Source organism: Rhinatrema bivittatum, chromosome 16, assembly GCF_901001135.1.
Source record: "Rhinatrema bivittatum chromosome 16, aRhiBiv1.1, whole genome shotgun sequence".
Lineage (NCBI taxonomy): Eukaryota > Metazoa > Chordata > Amphibia > Gymnophiona > Rhinatrematidae > Rhinatrema > Rhinatrema bivittatum.
In genome coordinates, this window is record NC_042630.1 from 24,860,029 (window position 1) to 24,887,923 (window position 27,895).

General features: G+C 51.4%; 1 protein-coding gene across 3 annotated transcripts in view; it reads left to right on the forward strand.

Moving 5' to 3' along the window:
* The window catches only part of NUP210L (nucleoporin 210 like), a 52,293-nt gene that overhangs the window by 4,257 nt on the left and 20,141 nt on the right, over positions 1-27,895 (forward strand). The window contains exons 4-23 of one of the 3 annotated variants that reach the window (XM_029581987.1): positions 1,291-1,384; positions 1,689-1,839; positions 2,454-2,586; positions 2,995-3,153; positions 4,558-4,626; positions 4,850-4,959; positions 6,844-6,984; positions 9,754-9,891; positions 10,527-10,682; positions 13,044-13,239; positions 13,952-14,097; positions 14,577-14,798; positions 14,946-15,119; positions 23,460-23,652; positions 23,953-24,041; positions 25,272-25,376; positions 25,795-25,896; positions 26,043-26,171; positions 26,361-26,488; positions 27,552-27,684. In XM_029581987.1, coding sequence (XP_029437847.1) covers positions 1,291-1,384; positions 1,689-1,839; positions 2,454-2,586; positions 2,995-3,153; positions 4,558-4,626; positions 4,850-4,959; positions 6,844-6,984; positions 9,754-9,891; positions 10,527-10,682; positions 13,044-13,239; positions 13,952-14,097; positions 14,577-14,798; positions 14,946-15,119; positions 23,460-23,652; positions 23,953-24,041; positions 25,272-25,376; positions 25,795-25,896; positions 26,043-26,171; positions 26,361-26,488; positions 27,552-27,684 — 2,768 coding nt within the window. Of the gene's footprint in view, positions 1-1,290; positions 1,385-1,688; positions 1,840-2,453; positions 2,587-2,994; positions 3,154-4,557; positions 4,627-4,849; positions 4,960-6,843; positions 6,985-9,753; positions 9,892-10,526; positions 10,683-13,043; positions 13,240-13,951; positions 14,098-14,576; positions 14,799-14,945; positions 15,120-23,459; positions 23,653-23,952; positions 24,042-25,271; positions 25,377-25,794; positions 25,897-26,042; positions 26,172-26,360; positions 26,489-27,551; positions 27,685-27,895 lie in introns of those variants that run through there. The other 2 variants (XM_029581989.1, XM_029581988.1) reach the window with 2 other exon arrangements.

Sequence of the window (27,895 nt, forward strand, 5' to 3'; positions counted from 1 at the left end):
AGGCTGCAGTTCAATCTCTTGTCTTCTCTCCTCTCCCTGGCATCCTCCTCCCTTTCTCTTTTTGGTTTCACATCTCTCCTCCTCCATTTCTTTCTTGGCTTCAGGGTGGAAATTTTAATGCTTTCTCTTCTGTTTCTTTCCGTCATGCTCTCCTCAGGTTCCTTCTTTCCCTCCCCTCTTCTGTTCCCCCAAAATCCTTCTCTCTCCCCCATTCACATTTTCTTTCTTTTCCCCAGCATGGGTCCTTTCTCTCCTTCCACTCCACACCCGCTCTATCCCTCTGCTACGGGCCTGGGTCCAATCCCCAATACTTTCTGCCCTCCCTTCCCTCTATTCAGATCAACGATGAGGGTATCCGCCGGGCACTTGTGACCCGGACTGGCCATGGTCAGAGGCAGAATCCTGGGCTCCAGGGACCTTGATCTGACCCAGCCCGGCACTTCTTATCTTCTAGCTTTTCTCGCTCTTCCATCTACCCCCAGCTCCTTAGTCTCCTATCCCCTACCACCTCCTCGTTTCCCATCCCTCCACCCTTCTTCCCTACCACACCTCAGTTAATCTAAGCTAAAGATCTCCCACTGCTACCTGGGGAACTGCTCGGCACCTGCACAGCAAAACGTGTCCTCCCCCCCCCCCCATTCTTTTATTGCCCCCGTCCTTCCCTCTCACTCTTAGCATCCTCCTCTAACAAGGAAGCAACGACCACATCCTTATCCCTGTGGCTGCTGCCGGGAGCGGGGCTCAAACCTGCTGCAGGGACGGTGGCTGCTGCTCCCCTCCAGCCCAATGGCACTTGGGTTGTTACAGGGAGAAATTGTTCCCGGGGGGGGGTTGGTAGGGGGAGGACTGCTACAGGGAGGAATCGGGTCCTGAATGGTAGGGGGAAGGGAGCTGTATTATAAGTGAGGAGGATTGATACAGGGAAGGATTGTGCCTGGGGGAAAGGAGGGTGGAATTGGGGAAGAGGATTGGCATAGAGAGGGATCAGGCAGCGAAAGTGATAATGAGGGGAAAGGATTAATGGAGAGAGTGTGCATGGGGAGGGGAGGGTGGAATTATGAAGGAGGAGGATTGGTACAGGGAGGGATTAGGCCGAGGGAATGATATGATGGGGAGAGGGAGGGATTGTGTCTGGGGGATATTAAAGAGGCTGCCGGCACCTTGCAGGGGCTAAGGATAGCGGCCTTGGGTGGGAGAAGAGGAGACTTGACGGGTCTGAGTAAGGGCCTAGCCGTGCTCATCGTGTCCCGCAGTTCAGGCATCTAACTGTGAGCTCCATTTCTGGTGCAGGAAACACATTCAGCAGCCTGGCGGGGATCACTTTTGAATGGAATGTCGTGAAGGATAAGGAGTCCGAGAACTTAGAACAATCCAGCACACTTAGGTAATAAAATTAATTCTTCTAGCTGTGGAAACTTAACCAAACGCTGTCACTGGGCAGATATAAGAGCCTCGTCTGGGCATATAGGTGCCAGCATGGCCAGGAGCCCCAGTCTCTTGGTGTGAAGGGACGGGTGTGCCTGGAAGCCCTGGACACAGCTGCTGGCATGCCCAGGGGATCTGAGCTCTGGGAATGGGGGGTATTCAAACCCATCCCCCCCAGGAGCGGTGAGGTGAGGGAACCCATGCCCTGCAGTTTGAGACTGGGATGAGATGTCCAGGTTTAATACTTGTGCTGTGGTTTGTAGGGTTTTAAAGTATTCAGAAGCAGAATACACCCCTCCAGATTACATTGCCCTCATGGAAGCACGAGAGATTCAAGGGGACAGAATCCTGGTGTCAGGAATTCGGACTGGTGCTGGTGTCATGAAGGTCCAAATCCATGAAATGATTTACAAGGTAAACTTGGACTCGAGGTCTGCTTTATGCTCAATCTCAAACCCCTAACAAGCCCCTAATACCTCATCTCCTAAATTCACCCAAGCCCTTGTGACTGCAGAAGTTCTGTGCACTGGGCTACCAAAGGTGGCTCTGTCTGTCATGTGCTCTTTCTGTGACTTCTGGTGAGGCCGGTGCCTAGCTGTGCGACTCTGCATTAAGAATAAGGAAGAGGGTAGGGCCTGCTGGTTGACTGGTATAGCCATGCAGAGGGACCTAGGCCAGCAATTTGCTCCTTGGAGTGGCTGGGTCAGGGGCTGCTGTGGAGGTAACATTCACAGCCCCCAGCGAGAGGGAATCCAAGTCATTCCATAGTTTGGTTAATTAGTGGCTGGATGTAGGGCCTGTGGTGGAAGGACCCCCAGTACCTGGAAACAGACTGAGGACTCTCGCTGCAGTGACTGAGGTAAGTCAGTTGGGTAGGGGGGGGGGGGCGCATACAATTGGAAAATCCTGCATAGTTGCAAATGAAGGCTCAGGACCCCAGAATCCAGTCCTGGTTCCGACTGAATTGGAACAGGAGCAAACTCCAGAGCAGAATAAGGAAGTGTAGCACAGATTTTCTGTTCCCGCAGAGTATTAAGGCTGCCATGGTCCGTCTCCTGGTGCTGGAAAACATATTCCTCATCCCTTCTGTTGATATTTATCTGCTGGTCGGGACGTACATTAAGTACAGAGTCACGAAGCTGGTGCAAGGAAAGATTACAGGTATTGGCTTCAGTTCAGAGGGTCTCTTCTAGAGCTGCGGACTGCGATTTTTTTCGCATTGCAATCTTTGGCTGTGATATTGATGTAGCTTTGAGACACTTCTTGTCCCAGCTGGAAGCTGAAAAAGTAAAGGCTGCTGGCTGGACAAGTGTTGCTGTCCTCCTCTCCCTGGCCTCCAGAAATTGAGTTACCCTTGGTTCTGGGCATGGCGGGTTGAATTGTCAGCGAGCAGCACTAGAGGTGGGGGGAGTGCCAGGGTGAATGACTAGCAGTAAGTGGAGGGATGTGTCGTGGTGCGTGACTGCTGCTGGATAAAGAGAGTGTCGGGGTGGTACTAATGCTGAATGTGGAGAGGATTGTCGCGGTGTGTGACTGACGCTTTTTGTTTACTGTCTCCATGTCTTGCAGAGATGGAGTTACCCCTGGTGCATTATGATCTTCAGTTGCAGGATCAGGTGGTAGCACCAGGGGGTAATCCTAACATGTCTGTGGCACAACTGGATACCACGACCCTAACGGTGACGGCGCTGCAACTGGGACGTGTTAATCTGGTGTTTATTTATAAAAGTATCCTTCAGTGCTAAGGGTATTCAAGGCAAAGAGGAGGATAGGGTATGCAGGGGAAAGACAGGGTACATGGGGCAAGGGAGAGCTAGGCTACGTGAGGAAATGGGGAGACTGGATAAGATACACGGGAAGAGGGTAGAAGATAAGGTATGAAAGGAAGGATAGGGTAGATGGGAGAGAGGATGGGTTGCACATGGAAAAGAGGATAGGGTATGTAAAGGAATGGGAAGAATGAATAGGATACATGGGAAGGGGGTAGAAGATAGTGTACACAAGGGAGGATAGGGTGGACAGGTAAGGGGAGAGTGGGTGGGTTGCGCAGGGGAAAGAGGGGAGAGGATAGGATAGACAGGTGACAGGAGAGAGGGTGGGTTGCCCATGGGAAAGGGGAGAGAGCTGAGGAAAGAGGATAGGATTGAAGAAGGGAGCGGATAGAGCTAAGGATAGGGTTAAAGAGGGGAGAGCATAGAGCTCAGGAGAAGAGGATAGGATTGAAGATGGGAGAGGAGAGAGCTGAGGAGAGAAGATAAGATTGAAGAGGGGAGAGGATAGGGTAAACACAAGAACATAAGAATTGACAATGCTGGTTAGACTAAAGACCATCTAGCCCAGAATCCTGTCTCAGTGGCCAATCCAGGTTGCAAGTACCTGGCAGACCCCATAAAGTAAATCTAATTTCTATTACTCCCAGGAATAGCAATCACTTTCTCTCGTCTACCTGGGTATATGAGGAAGGGCAGGGAGGATAAAGTAGACAGGTAAGGGGAGAGAGGGTGAGATATACATGGGAAAGAGGGAGGAGAAAGGATAGGGTAGGTGGGTAAAGGGAGAGAGGGCGAGATATACATGGGAGAGAGGATAGGGTAGGTGGGTAAGGGGAGAGAGGGCGAGATATACATGGGAGAGAGGATAGGGTAGGTGGGTAAGGGGAGAGAGGGCGAGATATACATGGGAGAGAGGATAGGGTAGGTGGGTAAGGGGAGAGAGGGCGAGATATACATGGGAGAGAGGATAGGGTAGGTGGGTAAGGGAAGAGAGGGTGGGATATACATGGGAGAGAGGATAGGGTAGGTGGGTAAGGGGAGAGAGGGCGAGATATACATGGGAGAGAGGATAGGGTAGGTGGTTAAGGGAAGAGAGGGTGGGATATACATGGGAGAGAGGATAGGGTAGGTGGGTAAGGGGAGAGAGGATAGGGTAGGTGGGTAAAGGGAGAGAGGGTGGGATATACATGGGAGAGAGGATAGGGTAGGTGGGTAAGGGGAGAGAGGATAGGGTAGGTGGGTAAAGGAGAGAGGGTGGGATATATAGGTGGAGAGATGATGGGGCTGTGTCTATGTTTTACTGTAATTTAGGGAACTACCCCTCTTCACTGCCTGTCATAATTCCTGAAATACGCCTCAGATGTGCACATGCGGGGGGCTGCTCGCCTCCCCAACTGCACCATTTATGTGGTGGAGGCTGGATTCTTAGGTAGGTGCAGCTTGAATAAAAGAGTTGGATTCTTTAGTGGCTTCGTGGTTGATGCTCCGAGGATGCTCCAGTTTCTTCCTGTGTGCCTCTGTGTTTGGGGTCACTTCCTGATCTGTTTCTCTAAGGCACAGGCCATGGTAGGAAATTCAGTTCTGGAGCCAACCTGAGGTCTCGGAACATACTCTGAATCTGACGTGAAGCATGTGACTTTTCTTTCCTTTAGGGTTTGTTGTGGTCCCCGGAGGCAGATGGATTCTGGAAGTGACAAGGCAGTATGAAATCAGCGTAGAAATCTACGAGAGGGAGAACAGCATGAAAGTGTACGTGGCAGATGTAAGTGTGACATCAGGGTGGAGGTCTATGAAAGAGAGAACAACAGAAGAGTGTACGTAGCAGGTGTAAGTGTAACCTTGGAGTGCAGGTCTACAAGCAAGAGAATGGCACGAAAGTGTACTTTCAGGTGTAAGAGTGACCTCTGCGTGATCTATGTGTGAGAGAACAGGAAAGTGTACATGGCAGGTGTAAGTGTGATCTCGGCATTGAAATCTACGAGTGAGAGAACAGCAGGAAAGTGTACGTGGCAGGTGTAAGTGTGATCTCTGCATGGAAATCTACGAGTGAGAGAACAGCAGGAAAGTGTACGAGGCAGGTGTAAGTGTGATCTCTGCATAGAAATCTACGAGAGAGAGAACAGCAGGAAAGTGTACGTGGCAGGTGTAAGTGTGATCTCTGCATGGAATCGAGAGAGAGAACAGCAGGAAAGTGTACGAGGCAGGTGTAAGTGTGATCTCTGCATGGAATCGAGAGAGAGAACAGCAGGAAAGTGTACGAGGCAGGTGTAAGTGTGATCTCTGCATGGAATCGAGAGAGAGAACAGCAGGAAAGTGTACGAGGCAGGTGTAAGTGTGATCTCTGCATGGAATCGAGAGAGAGAACAGCAGGAAAGTGTACGAGGCAGGTGTAAGTGTGATCTCTGCATAGAAATCTACGAGAGAGAGAACAGCAGGAAAGTGTACGAGGCAGGTGTAAGTGTGATCTCTGCATGGAATCGAGAGAGAGAACAGCAGGAAAGTGTACGAGGCAGGTGTAAGTGTGATCTCTGCATAGAAATCTACGAGAGAGAGAACAGCAGGAAAGTGTACGAGGCAGGTGTAAGTGTGATCTCTGCATAGAAATCTATGAGAGAGAGAACAGCAGGAAAGTGTACGAGGCAGGTGTAAGTGTGATCTCTGCATGGAATCGAGAGAGAGAACAGCAGGAAAGTGTACGAGGCAGGTGTAAGTGTGATCTCTGCATGGAAATCTACGAGTGAGAGAACAGCAGGAAAGTGTACGAGGCAGGTGTAAGTGTGATCTCTGCATGGAAATCTACGAGTGAGAGAACAGCAGGAAAGTGTACGAGGCAGGTGTAAGTGTGATCTCTGCATGGAAATCTACGAGTGAGAGAACAGCAGGAAAGTGTACGTGGCAGGTGTAAATGTGATCTCTGCATGGAAATCTACGAGAGAGAGAACAGCAGGACAAGCAAACTGTTAAGAGCCTCCTGCATTTTTCAAAGCTGGCACTGTTTTACCATGGAATGCCTCCCTGCAGCTGAAATCTGCAGATTATTTTGCAACATGCTTACATTCACCCACATACTGCAGAGGCATTCCCAGGGGCGGGCTGAGGTCGGTGGGAGCTTGCATCGCACCTCCTTTTGGAGTTTCAAATCTAGGCCTGTTGTTTGATATGGAAAAAGCAGATGCAAGTCCCTGCCCGGCATTCTTTCCCACAGCATAAATTAAAGCAAACCTCTGTGTTATATTTTGCTAAGATCATTGGTGCAAAGCCTGTAACAAGTGCAAGTGCTGCTGGATTATTGCTTTAGACGGCAGTTGTGAAACGGATCTAGCCAGCTAAGTCTGCCAGAGTGGAAATTTTGCCCCTGCAGAGCAACTCCTGGGAGGCAGAGAGATAGCAGGGTTCAATCAGAGGAACACGGCAAATGCCAATCTTTATTTCCATGCCCAACTGAGATTCTTCCACTTTGGGTGGATGCTCATACAAATTGGCATGCAGCAGATGTAATCCTCCTATCCCTGCACGTAGCGACCTTTAGAGAATGGGGGAAAGCAGGAGAGAGGGAGGATCTGAGGTTTTGTTTTCCGTGGGATCCAGTGCAGTAAGCGGTACTGTAAAATCATCTTTGTGTTGGTTCTTGTGTCTCTTTCTACAGAATATAAGGATCAAGGCCTTCTTTCCTGATATGTACTTTGACGTGCTGGCATCCTCTGTGAACTCTTCCTATCACTTGCTCCTTGTTAAGAAGGACGGTGTGACCTTCATTAGAGCCACGCTAATGGGAGTCCTGACACAGGTGGGGGCTGGCAAGGCTCGCTGCAGGCTCAGCAAAGACAGAGAAGCACCAGGGCTGCTCTTAGTATCTTTTTCTAGAGATGAGTGTTTCAGAGCTGAGTTATTTGTAAGTGCATTGGTGGGTCAGTATGTGTGTGATGGAAGCTTGCACTACTCTCCATGCTGTATTGCACTGTAGTGGGACAGTGTGTGTGAGGGAAGCTTGTACTACTATCCATGTTGTATCTGTTCTATGGTGGGACAGTGTGTGTGTGAGAGAAGCTTTTTCTACTATCCATGTTGTATCTGTTCTATGGTGGGACAGTGTGTGTGAGGGAAGCTTGTACTACTATCCATGTTGTATCTGTTCTATGGTGGGACAGTGTGTGTGTGAGGGAAGCTTGTACTACTATCCATGTTGTATCTGTTCTATGGTGGGACAGTGTGTGTGTGAGGGAAGCTTTTTCTACTATCCATGTTGTATCTGTTCTATGGTGGGACAGTGTGTGTGAGGGAAGCTTGTACTACTATCCATGCTGCATCTGTTCTATGGTGGGACAGTGTGTGTGAGGGAAGCTTTTTCTACTATCCATGATGTATCTGTTCTATGGTGGGACAGTGTGTGTGAGAGAAGCTTGTACTACTGTCTATGCTGAATTTGTTCTATGGTGGGACAGTGTGTGTGAGGGAAGCTTTTTCTACTATCCATGCTGCATCTGTTCTATGGTGGGACTGTGTGTGTGAGGGAAGCTTGTACTACTATCCATGCTGCATCTGTTCTATGGTGGGACAGTGTGTGTGAGGGAAGCTTGTACTACTATCCATGCTGCATCTGTTCTATGGTGGGACAGTGTGTGTGAGGGAAGCTTTTTCTACTATCCATGATGTATCTGTTCTATGGTGGGACAGTGTGTGTGAGGGAAGCTTGTACTACTATCCATGCTGCATCTGTTCTATGGTGGGGCAGTGTGTGTGAGGGAAGCTTTTTCTACTATCCATGATGTATCTGTTCTATGGTGGGACAGTGTGTGTGAGGGAAGCTTGTACTACTATCCATGCTGCATTTGTTCTATGGTGGGGCAGTGTGTGTGAGGGAAGCTTTTTCTACTATCCATGATGTATCTGTTCTATGGTGGGACAGTGTGTGTGAGGGAAGCTTGTACTACTATCCATGTTGTATCTGTTCTATGGTGGGACAGTGTGTGTGAGGGAAGCTTTTTCTACTATCCATGATGTATCTGTTCTATGGTGGGACAGTGTGTGTGAGGGAAGCTTGTACTACTATCCATGCTGCATCTGTTCTATGGTGGGACAGTGTGTGTGAGGGAAGCTTTTTCTACTATCCATGATGTATCTGTTCTATGGTGGGACAGTGTGTGTGAGGGAAGCTTGTACTACTGTCTATGCTGAATTTGTTCTATGGTGGGACAGTGTGTGTGAGGGAAGCTTTTTCTACTATCCATGCTGCATCTGTTCTATGGTGGGACTGTGTGTGAGGGAAGCTTGAACTACTATCCATGTTGTATCCGTTCTATGGTGGGACAGTGTGTGTGTGAGGGAAGCTTTTTCTACTATCCATGATGTATCTGTTCTATGGTGGGACAGTGTGTGTGAGGGAAGCTTGTACTACTGTCTATGCTGAATTTGTTCTATGGTGGGACAGTGTGTGTGAGGGAAGCTTTTTCTACTATCCATGCTGCATCTGTTCTATGGTGGGACTGTGTGTGAAGGAAGCTTGAACTACTATCCATGATGTATCTGTTCTATGGTGGGACTGTGTGGAGGGAAGCTTGTACTACTATCCATGCTGCATCTGTTCTATGGTGGGGCAATGTGTGTGAGGGAAGCTTGCACTACTATCCATGCTGCATCTGTTCTGTAGTAAGGCAGTGTGTGTGAGGGAAGCGTTTTCTACTATCCATGTTGTATCTGTTCTGTGATGAGGCAGTGTGTGTGTCAAGGAAGCTTGCACTATTATCCATGCTGCATCTGTTCTACAGTGGGGCAGTATGTGTGTGAGGGAAGCTTGCACTACTATCCATGCTGCATCTGTTCTGTAGTAAGGCAGTGTGTGTGAGGGAACCGTTTTCTACTATCCATGTTGTATCTATTCTGTGGTGGGGCAGTGTGTGTGTCAAGGAAGCTTGCACTATTATCCATGCTGCATCTGTTCTACGGTGGGGCAGTGTGTGTGTGTGAGGGAAGCTTGCACTACTATCCATGCTGCATCTGTTCTGTGGTAAGCAGAGGCGGATTGGCCTATCGGGGGATTGGGCATCCCCCGGTGGGCCGATCGGTCCAGTCACATGGTCTTCCGTGTGCGGCCGTGACAGAGCCGCGCTCGGCAGACCACATGATGTGTCCTGGGCCGGCTTGGGTGGCGAATACCCGGTCCGGTCCGACATCGTGAATCCGCCGCTGGTGGTAAGGCAGTGTGTGTGAGTGTGTGAGGGAAGCTTTTTCTACTATCCATGTTGTATCTGTTCTATGGTGGGGCAGTGTGTGTGATGGAAGCTTGCACTACAATCCATATTGTATATTTTCTGTAGTAAGGCAGTGTGTGTGAGGGAAGCTTTTTCTACTATCCATGTTGTATCTGTTCTATGGTGGGACAGTGTGTGTGAGGGAAGCTTTTTCTACTATCCATGTTGTATCTGTTCTATGGTGGGGCAGTGTGTGTGTCAGGGAAGCTTGCACTACTATCCATGCTGCATCTGTTCTGTGGTGGGGCAGTATGTGTGCATGGCAGACTCCTCCTGGAATGCACAGGCAGCTTTATTTCTCTTTGCAGGATGGCACTTTCCATCCACTGTCCAGCCCCATCTCTCATGAGCAGGAAGTGAGGATTTTTCTTCCCATCATCCTACTGCCTAGCTTCCTCGCATTCCCACACCACTACCGGGAAGTTGCTTATCGCTATCAGATCCAGGTACGGCATAGTTAGTGTGAGCAGTTTAATGTGAATGCTTGAAGATGAGATCTGGGCACAGATAAGAGCACTGGCAGCAATCCCCTTATATCTACACTGTGCCATACTCCGTGCGGGGATGATGCCTTGTGATTGACTGTAGTACAGACAATTTAACTCAGTGTGGCAGTCATGCCTCTGTTGCTCCTGAGGGCTGCACCTGTGCATGATGATAGTAACTGTGACCCTATCTCCTATGATGGGCTCTACTTCTGTGACTGTGTGCTATACCACAGTGTGGTGGTGGCCACGACCCTTTGTCCTCGAGTGGGCTTGTGGGCTTCTGTGAGCTGTACCTCTGTCTGGCTGCGGTCATCCTTACGGGTCACTGTGAGCTGTACCTCTTCTGGCTGCAGTCATCCTTACGGGTCACTGTGAGCTGTACCTCTTCTGGCTGCAGTCATCCTTACGGGTCACTGTGAGCTGTACCTCGGTCTGGCTGCGGTCATCCTTACGGGTCGCTGTGAGCTGTACCTCTGTCTGGCTGCGGTCATCCTTACGGGTCACTGTGAGCTGTACCTTGGTTTGGCTACATCAATGGTCGTGGCCTGTTTAGAGTCAGCACAAATATTTTCGTGTTTTATTTTTCCCCGTAGGTTGAAGGAGGCAGTGGCAATTTCACTTGGATCTCATCCAATCACAGTGTTGCCATGGTTACTGTGAGAGGTGTGGTAACAACGGGCGTGATCATAGGGCAGACTGTTATCCAGGCCCGAGATGTGATGAATCCCTTCCACTATGGAGAGATCAAGGTGTGTCCCCTCTCCTCTTTCTGACCCTTCACCTACTTTACTGCTCCCACCTCAGCCTATGTGGGGTAGGGAGAGCCAGAGAGCTCAGGGATATCTTAGGATAAAGAAGGGAGTCTGCTACTTTTTGATTGACTAAATAGTGCGGTTACAGAAACACTCCAGTTGTGCTCACAGCTGGATGCTGGCACTCATGTCTCTCCTGATGTGTTCACAGCTGGATGCTGGCATCCATATAATGTCTCTCCTGATGTGCTCACAGCTGGATGCTCTTATTAAAAACATTTATATACTGCACCCTTCAAGAAATATCGATTGGGGCGGTTTACAGTGTCACATTCACAATGTTACATTATAAGGCCAAATTAAGAACATTAAAACAATCAACAAACAGTTTTACAAAAAGGAAGTTGCATCCAAAATATGCCTCAGAAAATAACAGTTTAATAAATAAAAAGAGGGAAAGAAAAACATTAGCCTGTGTTGTCAAAAGCCTTTTTAAAGAGATACGTTTTAAAACGTTTCTTAAACTCTTTAATGTTAGATGTTAAACGGAGAGAGTCAGGCAGTGCATTGCAGGGAGTGGGACCAGCAATTGAGAAGCTACGCTTTCTAGTAAGGTCAAGTCTGGTTATTTTGGTGGTAGGAATATCTAGGAGGTTTTTGTTTGCCGAGCAGAGGTGTCTTCCTGGTTTGAAAATGTGTAAAGTTGTACATAACCAGATAGTACAACTGTTTATGTATCAAATTGTGAATCATTATAAGAATTTTATACTGGCTACGAAAGGATATGAGTCACCAATGCAGAGATCAAAGGATGGGTGTAATGTGTTCGCGATGAGTAGAGTTCGTTAATATGTGAGCAGTCACATTCTGGATTAATTGAAGAGGACGATAGTATTAGCCGGAAGGCCTATATATAGGGCACTGAATAATCTAGGCCAGCAAGAAGCAGTGCTTGTAAAACTGAGTGAAAGTCGTCTCTGAAAAGGAAAGGCTTTAACCATTTCAATAAATGGATTTTAAAGATTGAGGATTTAACAACTGGAGACATATGATGGGTCATCAGCAACTCTGCATCTAGTGTTGCACCAAGGTTTCAAGCTTTTTGCATTATTGAGGTAGAATGGCCATCGACTTTTAATGTGCTCAGGGGACGATAAGGTGAATTTGGAATAATGGTTAAATGTATGACTTCAGTTTTAGATGGGTCCAATTTCTGGCAAGTATGGGATAACCAAACGTTCACAGATTTTATGCAAAGAGTGACAAAAGGTAATGTGCTATCCCAGAAGGCATTATAAGGAATAAAAAATTGAATATCATCGGCGTAGATTCTGAAATCTACGCCCAACCCGGACAGAAGGCGACAGAGTGGAAGTAGTCATATATTGAAGAGTAGGGCTGAGAGGGAAGAGCCCTGTGGGACACCTGAAGGAATGAAATATCAGTTTGAATTATGCACACCAATGTTCATTTCTGGTGGACGATTAAGTAAATATGAAGTAAACTATCGAAGTACCGTACCTGTGATTCTAGACATTTAAGTAAGATTGTATGGTCCAGTGTGTCAAATGCTGCGGATGTGTCTAATAAAACGAATCTGTGTTTGAATCCAAACCCCTTCTGATTGTATCAAATGATGGTCACAGTAGTGTTTCGGTTATGTTGGTTAGGATGAAGAATGGAATTCTCGGTAATATATTCTGACAACTGAAGTAAAATAACAGATTCTGTGATTTTTTTTGCTATAGTTGTGAGAGAAGCAACTGGTTGGAAATTGGAAAAAATCAGTCCAGTCAGTGAGTTTCTTTTTTGGAATAGGCAAAATTGATGTTTGTTTCAAGGCCTCAGGAAACACACCTGAACTGAGAGATAAGTTTAACATACGGAAGAGAAATATGATCACAAGCAGCTTTTAATAAGTAAGTCAGACATGGGTTTAATGGACTAGATGAGGGTTTCATTTTTGAGAGATTTATCAAAGAATCGACCTCTTGATAGGAATCCCAGGTAGAAGAGATTACTAGTATATTAGGTTTTGGCATAGGAAGAATGGAAAATTTGGCAGAGATATTTCTCACTTACTCCCTAAAATAGTGTGCAAGACTGTTACAAATATTATTGTTGATATTGTAATTAGTGTCTTGTCTTAAGGATGTTAAAGATTTAACAATGTTAAATAAGATCAAAGGGTTACCATTTGACTGTCAAATTTTCTCTGAGTAACAGGATTTTTTGTCTCTCCTGATGTGCTCACAGCTGGATGCTGGCCCTCATATAATGTCCCTCCTGATGTGCTCACAGCTAGAGGCGAGGGCTTGCAGCTTCTCTGAGCAGGACCTGTGTCCTTTTTTGTCTCAGGTTTACATCCTGAAGCTGACAAAGATGATGTTGAATCCTGTTCATGCTGATGTGGAGGTCGGGCGTGCTATCGATGTCCCACTAGTAATGTATAACACAGATAAGGAGACGAAGAAAACGATGGCTTTTACAGACTGTTCCCTGCTGCCTCTGCAGATCAAGATGGACAAACAAGGTGTCTTTAGCCTCATTGAGGGTAAGGGGCTTAATTCCATAGCAATAACATGGGCCCTATCATGGGTTACGAGGTGTGATGGGCCCTCTTATCTTTCACGTTAGTTACCAGGTGCCAAGAAATAGTCCTGTGCCTGTGTCCTACTTGCTCACTGAGCGCTAGAGAAGAGAATTAAAAATATCTTTTCTTTTCCATGTTATGTCCTGTAACACTTATTTTAAGACTGTATTGCATATGAAAACTTCAATAAAATATAAAATATATATATATATCATTTCCTTCCTAGAAAATGTGGGAAAAGTAACTTTGCTCTCATCAGTCAGTCATGTTCCTAGGCCGTATTCCATCTTGAGTAAAACCTTGCAGCTCTGTGTTAATCCACTTAGCCGTAGAGAAATAAAGGTCATGCCTTATTCCTGAATTAGCAAAATGTTTATAAGTGTATATCTGAGCTTTATTTCTACGTTTCTCAGTGGAGTAGCAAAGAGGGGATGATTGCATCCTTGTGACACAAACGACAGCGGTCATAGAAGAGCCTAGGGCAGGTCTATGCAGTCAGGTGGGGTGTGTGTGTCCCAGCATGCACTGCAGGAAGTGCTGCTTGCTTCTGCGTGCCCTGCGGTGGTGGCGCAAGTCTTCCAGGGGACAGGGTGGGGATTGTGTGTCCTGCCACGTAACTCCGCGTGGCACCACTGGAAACGGGGATTATGTGTAACCTCTTCCTTGCCTGCAGGTCGTCGGAGGCCAGGCCCTGCTTTCTGCTCCAGCATTCAGCTGATGGCAGACTCCCCAGGACATGCGCTGGTGACCGTGAGTGCCGTCGTGTACCAGGAGCATTTCCACACCAGTGCCACATTCGCAGCTTATCAGCCTCTGAGGGTGAGAAGCCCCCCTGCTCTGTTTTTGGGAGGTTAGGTCTCTCCTTTTGTACAGGTAATATGTGTGCTCAAGGCAGGAACTGGGTCTGGGCCTATGAGAAGGCGGGGGAAGGGACAGATTGCATTTGGGATAATTTGTGTCTAAATGTGGATTTGTCAGTGGTAGCTCAAGGCGACTATACGCATATTCCTGTCCTCCATAAGTTTGTACTTGAGGCAGCAGCGGGAGGACCCAGGCTTGTGAGAAACAGGTCAGGGCCTGCATCTGGCTCTGCAATAAGGGAGAGGACCCGGGCTTGAGCCTGGGCCTTCTGAGAAAGGGGGGAAGCACCCGGGAAGGACAGGCCTTCGGATTTTATCCTGGGCCTGTGCAGAAGAAGATGGAAACTAAGACCCGTAGAGGAATAAGGATGCCCCGCAAAGATGTGCACGCTGGCGCTGCTTCTGGACGATTATACCGGTACTGCTTCTTGTCCGCAGGCTCTGAACCCGGTGGAGGTTGCCCTGGTGACACTGCAGTCTGTGAAAGAGATGGTGTTTGAGGGGGGACCAAGGCCTTGGATCTTAGAACCTTCTAGATTCTTCCTGGAACTGAAAGCTGAGAACAGGGAGACAATTCACATTACACGGGTGCGACTGTCCACCACCAGGAAGCAGGATCAGTACATATACCGGATCCTGTGCTTGGAGCTCTGGGACCAGGTGAGAAGCTCCAGGAGACAGCAGAGAAGGGGGACAGGAGGCCAAAGGAACCTGGCCTGCTCCCTGGGTGGCTGGGCAGGACTGGCAAAGGGTGTGGACCATGTCCTGTAAGGCCCAGGTGACTTATCTGCCTTCTCCTTCTTGCAGGTTCTCACCTTCCGAGTCGGGAACCATCCTGGCGTACTGAACCCCAAACCTGCTACTGAGGCGGTGCAAGTTAGGTTTATTTGCACCTTTCCTTCCAGCATGCAGGTGGTCCCAGTATACAAGGTGCATGTGGGGGCCCCACCTTGCCCTTTGCCACAACACAACAAGCAGCTGGTAAGCATTTCTCTCGCCTGAGTAAAGCTGCCCCCATCTGGTCCTCAGGTATCTATCACTCTTCTGCGAAAAGCTGCCCCTGTCCTGCCTCCACATTGCTATCTTCTGGGGAAAGCAGTCCGATCCGGCCCCCGTGTATCTCTCTCCTGGGGAAAGCAGTCCCATCCAGGCCCCCTGTATCTCTCTCCTGGGGAAAGCAGTCCCCGTCCGGCCCCCGTGTATCTCTCTCCTGGGGAAAGCAGTCCCCGTCCGGCCCCCGTGTATCTCTCTCCTGGGGAAAGCAGTCCCCGTCCGGCCCCGTGTATCTCTCTCCTGGGGAAAGCAGTCCCCGTCCGGCCCCGTGTATCTCTCTCCTGGGGAAAGCAGTCCCCGTCCAGGCCCCCGTGTATCTCTCTCCTGGGGAAAGCAGTCCCCGTCCAGGCCCCCGTGTATCTCTCTCCTGGGGAAAGCAGTCCCCGTCCAGGCCCCCGTGTATCTCTCTCCTGGGTAAAGCAGTCCCCGTCCAGGCCCCCGTGTATCTCTCTCCTGGGGAAAGCAGTCCCCGTCCAGGCCCCCGTGTATCTCTCTCCTGGGGAAAGCAGTCCCCGTCCAGGCCCCCGTGTATCTCTCTCCTGGGGAAAGCAGTCCCTGTCCGGCCCCCGTGTATCTCTCTCCTGGGGAAAGCAGTCCCCGTCCGGCCCCCGTGTATCTCTCTCCTGGGGAAAGCAGTCCCATCCAGGCCCCCGTGTATCTCTCTCCTGGGGAAAGCAGTCCAATCCGGCCCCCGTGTATCTCTCTCCTGGGGAAAGCAGTCCCATCCAGGCCCCCGTGTATCTCTCTTCTGGGGAAAGCAGTCCGATCCGGCCCCCGTGTATCTCTCTTCTGGGGAAAGCAGTCCGATCCGGCCCCCGTGTATCTCTCTCCTGGGGAAAGCAGTCCCATCCAGGCCCCCTGTATCTCTCTCCTGGGGAAAGCAGTCCCCGTCTGGCCCCCGTGTATCTCTCTCCTGGGGAAAGCAGTCCCCGTCCGGCCCCCGTGTATCTCTCTCCTGGGGAAAGCAGTCCCCGTCCGGCCCCGTGTATCTCTCTCCTGGGGAAAGCAGTCCCCGTCCAGGCCCCCGTGTATCTCTCTCCTGGGGAAAGCAGTCCCCGTCCAGGCCCCCGTGTATCTCTCTCCTGGGGAAAGCAGTCCCCGTCCAGGCCCCCGTGTATCTCTCTCCTGGGTAAAGCAGTCCCCGTCCAGGCCCCCGTGTATCTCTCTCCTGGGGAAAGCAGTCCCCGTCCAGGCCCCCGTGTATCTCTCTCCTGGGGAAAGCAGTCCCCGTCCAGGCCCCCGTGTATCTCTCTCCTGGGGAAAGCAGTCCCTGTCCGGCCCCCGTGTATCTCTCTCCTGGGGAAAGCAGTCCCCGTCCGGCCCCCGTGTATCTCTCTCCTGGGGAAAGCAGTCCCATCCAGGCCCCCGTGTATCTCTCTCCTGGGGAAAGCAGTCCAATCCGGCCCCCGTTTATCTCTCTCCTGGGGAAATCAGTCCCATCCAGGCCCCCGTGTATCTCTCTTCTGGGGAAAGCAGTCCGATCCGGCCCCCGTGTATCTCTCTTCTGGGGAAAGCAGTCCGATCCGGCCCCCGTGTAACTCTCTCCTGGGGAAAGCAGTCCCATCCAGGCCCCCTGTATCTCTCTCCTGGGGAAAGCAGTCCCATCCAGGCCCCCTGTATCTCTCTCCTGGGGAAAGCAGTCCCCATCCGGCCCCCGTGTATCTCTCTCCTGGGGAAAGCAGTCCCCGTCCGGCCCCCGTGTATCTCTCTCCTGGGGAAAGCAGTCCCCGTCCGGCCCCCGTGTATCTCTCTCCTGGGGAAAGCAGTCCCGTCCGGCCCCCGTGTATCTCTCTCCTGGGGAAAGCAGTCCCATCCGGCCCCCGTGTATCTCTCTCCTGGGGAAAGCAGTCCCCGTCCAGGCCCCCGTGTATCTCTCTCCTGGGGAAAGCAGTCCCCGTCCAGGCCCCCGTGTATCTCTCTCCTGGGGAAAGCAGTCCCCGTCCAGGCCCCCGTGTATCTCTCTCCTGGGGAAAGCAGTCCCCGTCCAGCCCCCGTGTATCTTTCTCCTGGGGAAAGCAGTCCCCGTCCAGGCCCCCGTGTATCTCTCTCCTGGGGAAAGCAGTCCCATCCGGCCCCCGTGTATCTCTCTCTTGGGGAAAGCAGTCCCCGTCCGGCCCCCGTGTATCTCTCTCCTGGGGAAAGCAGTCCCCGTCCGGCCCCCGTGTATCTCTCTCCTGGGGAAAGCAGTCCCCGTCCAGGCCCCCGTGTATCTCTCTCCTAGGGAAAGCAGTCCCCGTCCAGCCCCCGTGTATCTTTCTCCTGGGGAAAGCAGTCCCCGTCCAGGCCCCCATGTATCTCTCTCCTAGGGAAAGCAGTCCCCGTCCAGCCCCCGTGTATCTTTCTCCTGGGGAAAGCAGTCCCCGTCCAGGCCCCCGTGTATCTCTCTCCTGGGGAAAGCAGTCCCCGTCCGGCCCCCGTGTATCTCTCTCCTGGGGAAAGCAGTCCCATCCGGCCCCCGTGTATCTCTCTCCTGGGGAAAGCAGTCCCCGTCCAGGCCCCCCGTGTATCTCTCTCTGGGGAAAGCAGTCCCCGTCCAGGCCCCCGTGTATCTCTCTCCTGGGGAAAGCAGTCCCCGTCCAGGCCCCCGTGTATCTCTCTCCTGGGGAAAGCAGTCCCCGTCCAGGCCCCCGTGTATCTCTCTCCTGGGGAAAGCAGTCCCCATCCAGGCCCCCGTGTATCTCTCTCCTGGGAAAGCAGTCCCCGTCCAGGCCCCCGTGTATCTCTCTCCTGGGGAAAGCAGTCCCCGTCCAGGCCCCCGTGTATCTCTCTCCCTGGGGAAAGCAGTCCCCGTCCGGCCCCCGTGTATCTCTCTCCTGGGGAAAGCAGTCCCATCCGGCCCCCGTGTATCTCTCTCCTGGGGAAAGCAGTCCCCGTCCAGGCCCCCGTGTATCTCTCTCCTGGGGAAAGCAGTCCCATCCAGTCCCCCGTGTATCTCTCTCCTGGGGAAAGCAGTCCCCGTCCAGGCCCCCGTGTATCTCTCTCCTGGGGAAAGCAGTCCCCGTCCAGGCCCCCGTGTATCTCTCTCCTGGGGAAAGCAGTCCCCGTCCGGCCCCCGTGTATCTCTCTCCTGGGGAAAGCAGTCCCCGTCCAGGCCCACGTGTATCTCTCTCCTAGGGAAAGCAGTCCCCGTCCAGGCCCACGTGTATCTCTCTCCTAGGGAAAGCAGTCCCCGTCCAGCCCCCGTGTATCTTTCTCCTGGGGAAAGCAGTCCCCATCCGGCCCCCGTGTATCTCCTGGGGAAAGCAGTCCCCGTCCAGGCCCCCATGTATCTCCTGGGGAAAGCAGTCCCATCCAGGCCCCCTGTATCTCTCTCCTGGGGAAAGCAGTCCCATCCGGCCCCCGTGTATCTTTCTCCTGGGGAAAGCAGTCCCCATCCGGCCCCCATGTATCTCCTGGGGAAAGCAGTCCCATCCAGGCCCCCTGTATCTCTCTCCTGGGGAAAGCAGTCCCATCCGGCCCCCGTTTATCTCTCTCCTGGGGAAAGCAGTCCCCGTCCAGGCCCCCGTGTATCTCTCTCCTGGGGAAAGCAGTCCCCGTCCAGGCCCCCGTGTATCTCTCCTGGGGAAAGCAGTGCCATCCAGTCCCCCGTGTATCTCTCTCCTGGGGAAAGCAGTCCCCGTCCAGGCCCCCGTGTATCTCTCTCCTGGGGAAAGTAGTCCCCGTCCAGGCCCCCGTGTATCTCTCTCCTGGGGAAAGCAGTCCCATCCAGTCCCCCGTGTATCTCTCTCCTGGGGAAAGCAGTCCCCGTCTGGCCCCCGTGTATCTCTCTCCTGGGGAAAGCAGTCCCCGTCCGGCCCCCGTGTATCTCTCTCCTGGGGAAAGCAGTCCCATCCGGCCCCCGTGTATCTCTCTCCTGGGGAAAGCAGTCCCCGTCCAGGCCCCCGTGTATCTCTCTCCTGGGGAAAGCAGTCCCATCCGGCCCCCGTGTATCTCTCTCCTGGGGAAAGCAGTCCCCGTCCAGGCCCCCGTGTATCTCTCTCCTGGGGAAAGCAGTCCCCGTCCAGGCCCCCGTGTATCTCTCTCCTGGGGAAAGCAGTCCCATCCAGTCCCCCGTGTATCTCTCTCCTGGGGAAGCAGTCCCCGTCCAGGCCCCCGTGTATCTCTCTCCTGGGGAAAGCAGTCCCCGTCCAGGCCCCCGTGTATCTCTCTCCTGGGGAAAGCAGTCCCCGTCCAGGCCCCCGTGTATCTTGCTCCTGGGGAAAGCAGTCCCCGTCCAGGCCCCCGGGTATCTCTCTCCTGGGGAAAGCAGTCCCCGTCCAGGACCCCGTGTATCTCTCTCCTGGGGAAAGCAGTCCCCGTCCGGCCCCCGTGTATCTTTCTCCTGGGGAAAGCAGTCCCATCCGGCCCCCGTGTATCTCTCTCCTGGGGAAAGCAGTCCCCGTCCGGCCCCCGTGTATCTCTCTCCTGGGGAAAGCAGTCCCCGTCCGGCCCCCATGTATCTCTCTCCTGGGGAAAGCAGTCCCCGTCCAGGCCCCCGTGTATCTCTCTCCTGGGGAAAGCAGTCCCCGTCCAGGCCCCCGTGTATCTCTCTCCTAGGGAAAGCAGTCCCATCCAGTCCCCCGTGTATCTCTCTCCTGGGGAAAGCAGTCCCCGTCCAGGCCCCCCGTGTATCTCTCTCCTGGGGAAAGCAGTCCCCGTCCAGGCCCCCGTGTATCTCTCTCCTGGGGAAAGCAGTCCCCGTCCAGCCCCCGTGTATCTTTCTCCTGGGGAAAGCAGTCCCCGTCCAGCCCCCGTGTATCTTTCTCCTGGGGAAAGCAGTCCCCGTCCAGGCCCCCATGTATCTCTCTCCTAGGGAAAGCAGTCCCCGTCCAGCCCCCGTGTATCTTTCTCCTGGGGAAAGCAGTCCCCGTCCAGGCCCCCCGTGTATCTCTCTCCTGGGGAAAGCAGTCCCCGTCCAGGCCCCGTGTATCTCTATCCTGGGGAAAGCAGTCCCCGTCCAGGCCCCCGTGTATCTCTCTCCTGGGGAAAGCAGTCCCTGTCCAGGCCCCCGTGTATCTCTCTCCTGGGGAAAGCAGTCCCTGTCCAGGCCCCCGTGTATCTCTCTCCTGGGGAAAGCAGTCCCCGTCCGGCCCCCGTGTATCTCTCTCCTGGGGAAAGCAGTCCCCGTCCAGGCCCCCGTGTATCTCTCTCCTGGGGAAAGCAGTCCCCGTCCAGGCCCCCGTGTATCTCTCTCCTGGGGAAAGCAGTCCCCGTCCAGGCCCCCGTGTATCTCTCTCCTGGGGAAAGCAGTCCCCGTCCGGCCCCCGTGTATCTCTCTCCTGGGGAAAGCAGTCCCATCCAGTCCCCCGTGTATCTCTCTCCTGGGGAAAGCAGTCCCCGTCCAGGCCCCCGTGTATCTCTCTCCTGGGGAAAGCAGTCCCCGTCCAGGCCCACGTGTATCTCTCTCCTAGGGAAAGCAGTCCCCGTCCAGCCCCCGTGTATCTTTCTCCTGGGGAAAGCAGTCCCCATCCGGCCCCCGTGTATCTCCTGGGGAAAGCAGTCCCTGTCCAGGCCCCCGTGTATCTCTCTCCTGGGAAAGCAGTCCCCGTCCAGGCCCCCGTGTATCTCTCTCCTGGGGAAAGCAGTCCCTGTCCAGGCCCCCGTGTATCTCTCTCTGGGGAAAGCAGTCCCATCCAGGCCCCCTGTATCTCTCTCCTGGGGAAAGCAGTCCCCGTCCAGGCCCCCGTGTATCTCTCTCCTGGGGAAAGCAGTCCCCGTCCAGGCCCCCGTGTATCTCTCTCCTGGGGAAAGCAGTCCCCGTCCAGGCCCCCGTGTATCTCTCTCCTGGGGAAAGCGGTCCCCGTCCGGCCCCCGTGTATCTCTCTCCTGGGGAAAGCAGTCCCCGTCCAGGCCCACGTGTATCTCTCTCCTAGGGAAAGCAGTCCCCGTCCAGCCCCCGTGTATCTTTCTCCTGGGGAAAGCAGTCCCCCATCCGGCCCCCGTGTATCTCCTGGGGAAAGCAGTCCCCGTCCAGGCCCCCATGTATCTCCTGGGGAAAGCAGTCCCATCCAGGCCCCCTGTATCTCTCTCCTGGGGAAAGCAGTCCATCCGGCCCCCGTGTATCTTTCTCCTGGGGAAAGCAGTCCCCATCCGGCCCCCATGTATCTCCTGGGGAAAGCAGTCCCATCCAGGCCCCCTGTATCTCTCTCCTGGGGAAAGCAGTCCCATCCGGCCCCCGTTTATCTCTCTCCTGGGGAAAGCAGTCCCCGTCCAGGCCCCGTGTATCTCTCTCCTGGGGAAAGCAGTCCCCGTCCAGGCCCCGTGTATCTCTCTCCTGGGGAAAGCAGTGCCATCCAGTCCCCCGTGTATCTCTCTCCTGGGGAAAGCAGTCCCCGTCCAGGCCCCCGTGTATCTCTCTCCTGGGGAAAGTAGTCCCCGTCCAGGCCCCCGTGTATCTCTCTCCTGGGGAAAGCAGTCCCATCCAGTCCCCCGTGTATCTGTCTCCTGGGGAAAGCAGTCCCCGTCCGGCCCCCATGTATCTCTCTCCTGGGAAAGCAGTCCCCGTCCGGCCCCCCGTGTATCTCTCTCCTGGGGAAAGCTGCCTCCATGTCGCTCTGTTCTAGGGAAAGCAGCACCCATGCTGTTTTTGGTGATGCTGTCTCATGCAGATCACAGCATCCCTCGCCCTTACTCATTCACAGCCACAATCCCTTCAACATTTTAAATCTGAATTACTTTTCATGTAATTCAGCTTGATTTGGGTTCAGAGTGATGCACTATTTTGCACTGCGATTCCGTACAAAAGGTAGCAAAATAACGTTTAGGATTTAACCTATGACCTGTTCTCCATTGATTCTTATCCAGGGGTGCAAGAGGCCAATATTCGGCCGCTATCTAGCTTAACTGGCTAACCTGGCCAAGATTTTCAGTGGTGCAGCCATGCTGCTGTCATATACTTAGCCGGATAAGTGTATCCAACTAACTATAGGACAACCAAGTCTGACAGTTGGCAATTATATGGCTGAGTTAGCTCTGCTCTGCAATGCCTCATCCCGCCCCACACTTTTCTGGCTAAGTGGCGGCTCCTCAGCTAAGTCAGAACTTAACCTGCTAAGCGGCACTGAATATCAACCTCCTTGCAACTCTTCCTATTTAACCTCATGCTGGAGTGGTTAACCATGTGTGTCATCTTGTGTGTAATTATTTTGTCTTTTATGAGAGAAAAATACTGTCATATAGTTATGATTTGTTTATTATGACTGGCTATAGGTTTGCATCGCTGAGAAACAGTTTTTGCTGCATGCTTACAAGGTCCGCATGCACCCAGGCTGTCACTCTTCCTTCTCCCCCTGCTTCTGCTAGAAGCAGCCGATGGGCCCCCCCCACTTCGCACAGTTCTCTTCCCTTCTTCATCCACAAGAAGCCTGCAGATTCAGCTCACAATATTTCATATTATTTAGGGGGTAATATTCGGAGCTCTGCAGGACTGCAAACTCATTCTCAAAGGGAAACCCTATGGGAATAGTTTTAAACATTGCTTTCCTGAGCCCAGACCATAAACGTTGGGTTTTTGTACAGGAAAAGCTGCATTGGGATTTCACACCGAAGGAATATTCTCTGTAATCTCACTCTCTGACCCTCATCTTACTGGGGGAGCGTTGCCCACTCGACTCTCATCTCTGCTTCTGACCCTCATCTCTCTTGGGGAATGTTCTCTGCTCCTGACTCTCATCTCTCTTGGGGACCGTTCTCTGCTCCTGACTCTCATCTCTCTCGGGGGACCGTTCTCTGCTTCTGACTCTCATCTCTCTCGGAGAACCTTCTCTGCTCCTGACTCTCATCTCTCTCGGGGAATGTTCTCTGCTCCTGACTCTCATCTCTCTTGGGGAATGTTCTCTGCTCCTGACTCTCATCTCTCTCGGGGAATGTTTTCTGCTTCTGACTCTCATCTCTCTCGGGGAACGTTCTCTGCTCCCGACTCTCATCTCTCTCGGGGAACGTTCTCTGCTCCCGACTCTCATCTCTCTCGGGGAACGTTCTCTGCTCCCGACTCTCATCTCTCTCGGGGAATGTTCTCTGCTCCTGACTCTCATCTCTCTTGGGGAACATTCTCTGCTTCTGATTCTCATCTCTTCGGAGAACCTTCTCTGCTCCTGACTCTCATCTCTCTCAGGGAACGTTCTCTGCTCCCGATTCTCATTGCACTCAGGGGATCATTGTTTGCTCAAGGCTCCCTGACTGCCTGGAGGGTTTGCTGTCTGCTCTCTGTCCCCACTACTGCTTTTGGGACCAGTTACTGCTCTTGGTTCACAGACTTGCGCTGACGTGCCATCTCTCATGTCACTGTAGGTTCCAGTCTCCAACTCCCGCAGTACTGTTCTAGAGTTATCCGTATTCGACAAGCACAGGCGCAAGTTTGATAACTTCTCATCACTGCTGTTAGAATGGACACTCTCCAACAAATCTCTAGCACAATTCTCCAGGGGCATGTCCATGCAGATGGTGGCAAAGGATGATGGGACAGGACAGACACGTCTGCATGGCAAGTGTAACACGTTGCTGATGATCGGGGATCTTTATTTAGTAAACTTGGAACCCTATAGAAGCACCCTGCTGACACAGCATTGGTAGCTGCAGCCCTGCAGAGGGACACATGACACCCTGCAGACTTCACTGCCTCTTGACCTTGTGTACAGAGTTAGGGCACGAGATCAAGTACACCTCAATACCTTCTGACTTTGTATCTAGAGGAAGAGGGACACAACTCCCTGCCAATCTCACTGACTCCTCCCTGTGGACTTTGCTACCTCCTAATGCATTGTTTCCTGACTCTTCCCTACAGGGCAGCATACACTGGAGGTGAAACAGATGAAAGGCTCCCTGCTGATCACAGTCAGCTTCATCGGATATGAGAAAGGAATCATTCCTAAAGTGAGTGATACAATCAACAATTCTGCTGTACCGCCACTGTCCTATTTTTTATTTATTTGTAGGGTTTTATATACTGTTATTCGGTAGAGCCATCATAACGGTTTACAAATCTGCAATTATCATCCAACATATGCAATTATCTTACAATCAAATGGAGTTAACATAGTATTTGGGAACAGTAGGGTTTTGTGAACAATCAACATATTTTCTTAGTCATTGAATAACAGAATATTGCGGAGAACATTTTCAAAGAACTTAATGGATCAAGGGAGTGAGCAGGGAGGGGTAGAAAAGGAGGGTACATCAGGAGAGCATTAAGGAGGAGGATTATGCTTGCGATGTTTTTACATGTAAAAACCGCAAAAAAAAAAAAGTGGTGTTTTTACATGTAAGAGAGACTCTGTGTACGTAAGGCAGACTATCCGGATAACAAAGTTAGGAGATTCTGTGTGTGTAAGAGAGACTCTACGTGTGTACATGTAAAGGAGACCCTGAGTGTGTAAGAAATTGTGAGATTGATATTAAAAGGCTTTGTGTGGATAACATTTTGAGTTAAATAGTGCAGCAATACTAAAGATCCAAAGAACTTCAAGAGTGAAACTAACATGTAATATCAACAGAAGAGATTCACTATGACATTTGCTGAAATGTTTTTACAATTCAAAATATAAATATTGCCTTCATATCGAGGATGCTGCCTGCACACAATATCGAGTGTGATTGATGTCTATTTTGTACATTAATTATAATCAAAGGCCATGTACTTTATAAGTTTTTGTTTTGCAAATAAAACTGTCAACATTTATCTCAAATTTGTTTTTTCTCCATGAAATCCTGAGTCTGACACAGACTCGCTGTTCCAAATTCAGGATGGTTTATTAGCTGGAAATGCGCTACAACGTCCTTCCATGTTTGTGAAGGAGACTGTGTGTGTGTATGTGTGTGTGGAGACTGGGTGTGATGGAGACTGTATATGTGTGTGTGTGTAAGGGAGATTGTGTATATGTGTGTGTGTAAATTGGGTTTCATTGCTGCTGATGAGATGCTTTGGGTGACACTTGCTGATTGTGATATTTTCTCTTTGCATTGATGCATTGTCCTCTTGTTAAAAATGTACAGAATGAAATGATTGGGCTTTCTAGCAGTTGTGGTTAAACGTATGCAGTGTTTAATTTTATGTTTGATGGCATCGCTGTGTCCGACTCTTTCTCCTGTGTTTTCACCGTCCAGACTCCTTCCCCTCCACTGACCTCTGCGGCTGTGGAATTAGTGCTGGTGGACGATGTTACAGTGGTACCCAACAATGCGACGATGTACAACCATCCTGACACCAAGGTAAAGGGAGGCAGACACTTCTGAATCCCGGGGGTGGGGGGGCAAAAGGACTTCTCCTGAGGGTAGAGTGGGGCAGACTCCTGGGCACCTCTCCAGAACTTGTCTCCCTGTACCCACTTCCATCCCCCAGTATCCAGACCCCTCTGGATACTGGGGGATGGAAGTGGGTAAAGAGAGACAAGTCCCTCTGGGCCCCAGGGAGCAGAGGAATACGGACCCTGACAGCATATTCCTTTAGACCCCAAGTTTTGCTTTAGTTCTAAACTAAAAGCCGGATTCTGTAATTGGTGAGGGGGGGGTGCAGTGCCTGGTTCTTCTGACTGATGGGCACAAACAGGGTGCGATGCTTGGATCTTGTGACTTATGTGGTGGGGGTGTGAGGGGGCAGTATATGGCTCATACAACCTTTCTGTCCTAGGAGATCTTTTTGCTGGTGGAAGGGTCTGGTTACTTCCTGGTGAACATCAGTGACAGTGAAATTGTGAATATCTCCTACCAAGAGGCTGACAGCTGGGTCCAGGTGAGCCAGGGGGCATAGTGGGGTTTGGAGTGTGTGTGAGGGAGTCACGAGCAATGATTAGCTTGCCCAGTCCTATGAATATGCTGCTGACCTGCCACTTGGAATCTAGAAATTTAATGAAGGCTGTGCCATCCTCTGCTTTGCAGGTCACCCCCATTCATCCTGGCACTCTCACCATGGCTGTCTATGACCTATGTTTGGCCTTTCTGGGGCCAGCACTAGCATCTCTGCGTGTCTCGGATATCTTTGACCTGGAATTGGATGTCGTTGATAAGGTGAGGCCAGAAAAGCTCTTGCAGGTTTATGTACTATCCATGCATCATTTCTCCCCTGATATAGTCCACATTCCCTGTGTTTATGGCCAGTAGCACCATGTGATGCTTGAACCTAATGCTAACCCCCTGTTTTAGGGTCCTGTCCTCCAAAGAATATCCGACTCTAAATATATTGCATTTGTTTTGCAGATTGAAATTGGCAAGACTGCTTTAGTCACCCTGAGAGTTCTTGATGTGTACAAACGTCCCTTCCTGAATAAATATTTCAGGCACATGCACTTGAAGCTGCAAGCAGCTTCCTCCATCGTTACTCTCGCGTGAGTTTGATCTGCTGGAGAGGGGACATGGAACACACTCAGAGTAAAATAGCGGAACAGTTACATAAATCATTAATCAGCATCCAGAGCTGATCTGCCAAAAAAAAAAAGTGGAAGCTTATTCCAAGACATGAGCATGGCTTTTGAAACCATTAGCCCGGGTTGACCTTGGGAGAAGCAAGGCCTGGGATGAATCAGCCACAGCGGGACCCCAAATTAACAGGAAATTCTGCATTCATTTGGGTATAAACAGCTTCGCTGAAGATTGCCCTCTTGTAGCCCACTGAACGGTCTTCCATAGTGAGCGATCGTCTAGGCGGGTTAAGAGGCGTTCTCAGGGCTGTTTATAGGTCAGGTGTGTACAGGGTATTTTCAAATGTACACATGCTTCCCCACTCAGCATTTGTTAACGCACACGCACTGTGCACACGACATAAACTGTGCTTAATGAACACACAGATACTGCACACGACATACACAGGCCCTTCTAAGACACACTGCATAGCACACATGGGTACGTCTAACACACACACACACTGTACATGACATACACAGGCACATCTAACACACTGCACAGCAAACACAGGCACATATAACACACACTGCATAGCACACACAAACAAACATGTCTAGTACCCCCTATGCATGACTAATATGGGCACAATGCACATGGCCTCCCTTTAAAATTGGCTACTCTGTACACAGGCTAAAGGGGCCACATACCTTGCAAATAATGTGTGCTGTCAAAATCTCCCCCTCAGAGAGTGTGGAATGGTATCCTCCCACCTCCCCCATGGTTTTAGGTTTCCAGTGAACTCTCTGGGTGTGGAATGGTGTCCTTCCCCTACCCCCCCCCCCCAACTCACCACCACTATCACCACCTCCCATGACCCCGGGAATGGTTGGTGTCCCCCAGCTCTGGGTTCCGAATAGTGTGTCCCTCTATCCATAACCCTCTTGTCTCTGAGAGGGGCTGATGCCCTATCCCGCTCTGGGTTTGGAATGGTGTGCCCCCTGGTTTGGGGTGTTTCCAGCATGCTCTCAGATGAGTATTTCTTTTCAGGGCAGTGGATGATCAGGACAGACTCTCGTCTGCTTTCCTACTTCGCGCAGTCGCTGTGGGACAGACAACCCTAGTGGTGACAGCCCGAGACAAGACTGGACGAAGACTCCATTCCATCCCTCGACGAATAGAGGTAACGGTCACTGGCAGAGCTTTCCAACACCTCCCCCCTGCAGTGCAGTCACTGTTACCACTCTCCAACCTCCACCAGTGCAGTTACTGTCACTGCTCTCCATTCCACTGGTGCAATCAGCAGCACTTCTCCCTGATTCCCTACTCCCCCAGCCATGCACACAGGGAGCCACTTCTGCTCGGGCTGTCAGGAGCACAATTCTAAATAATTC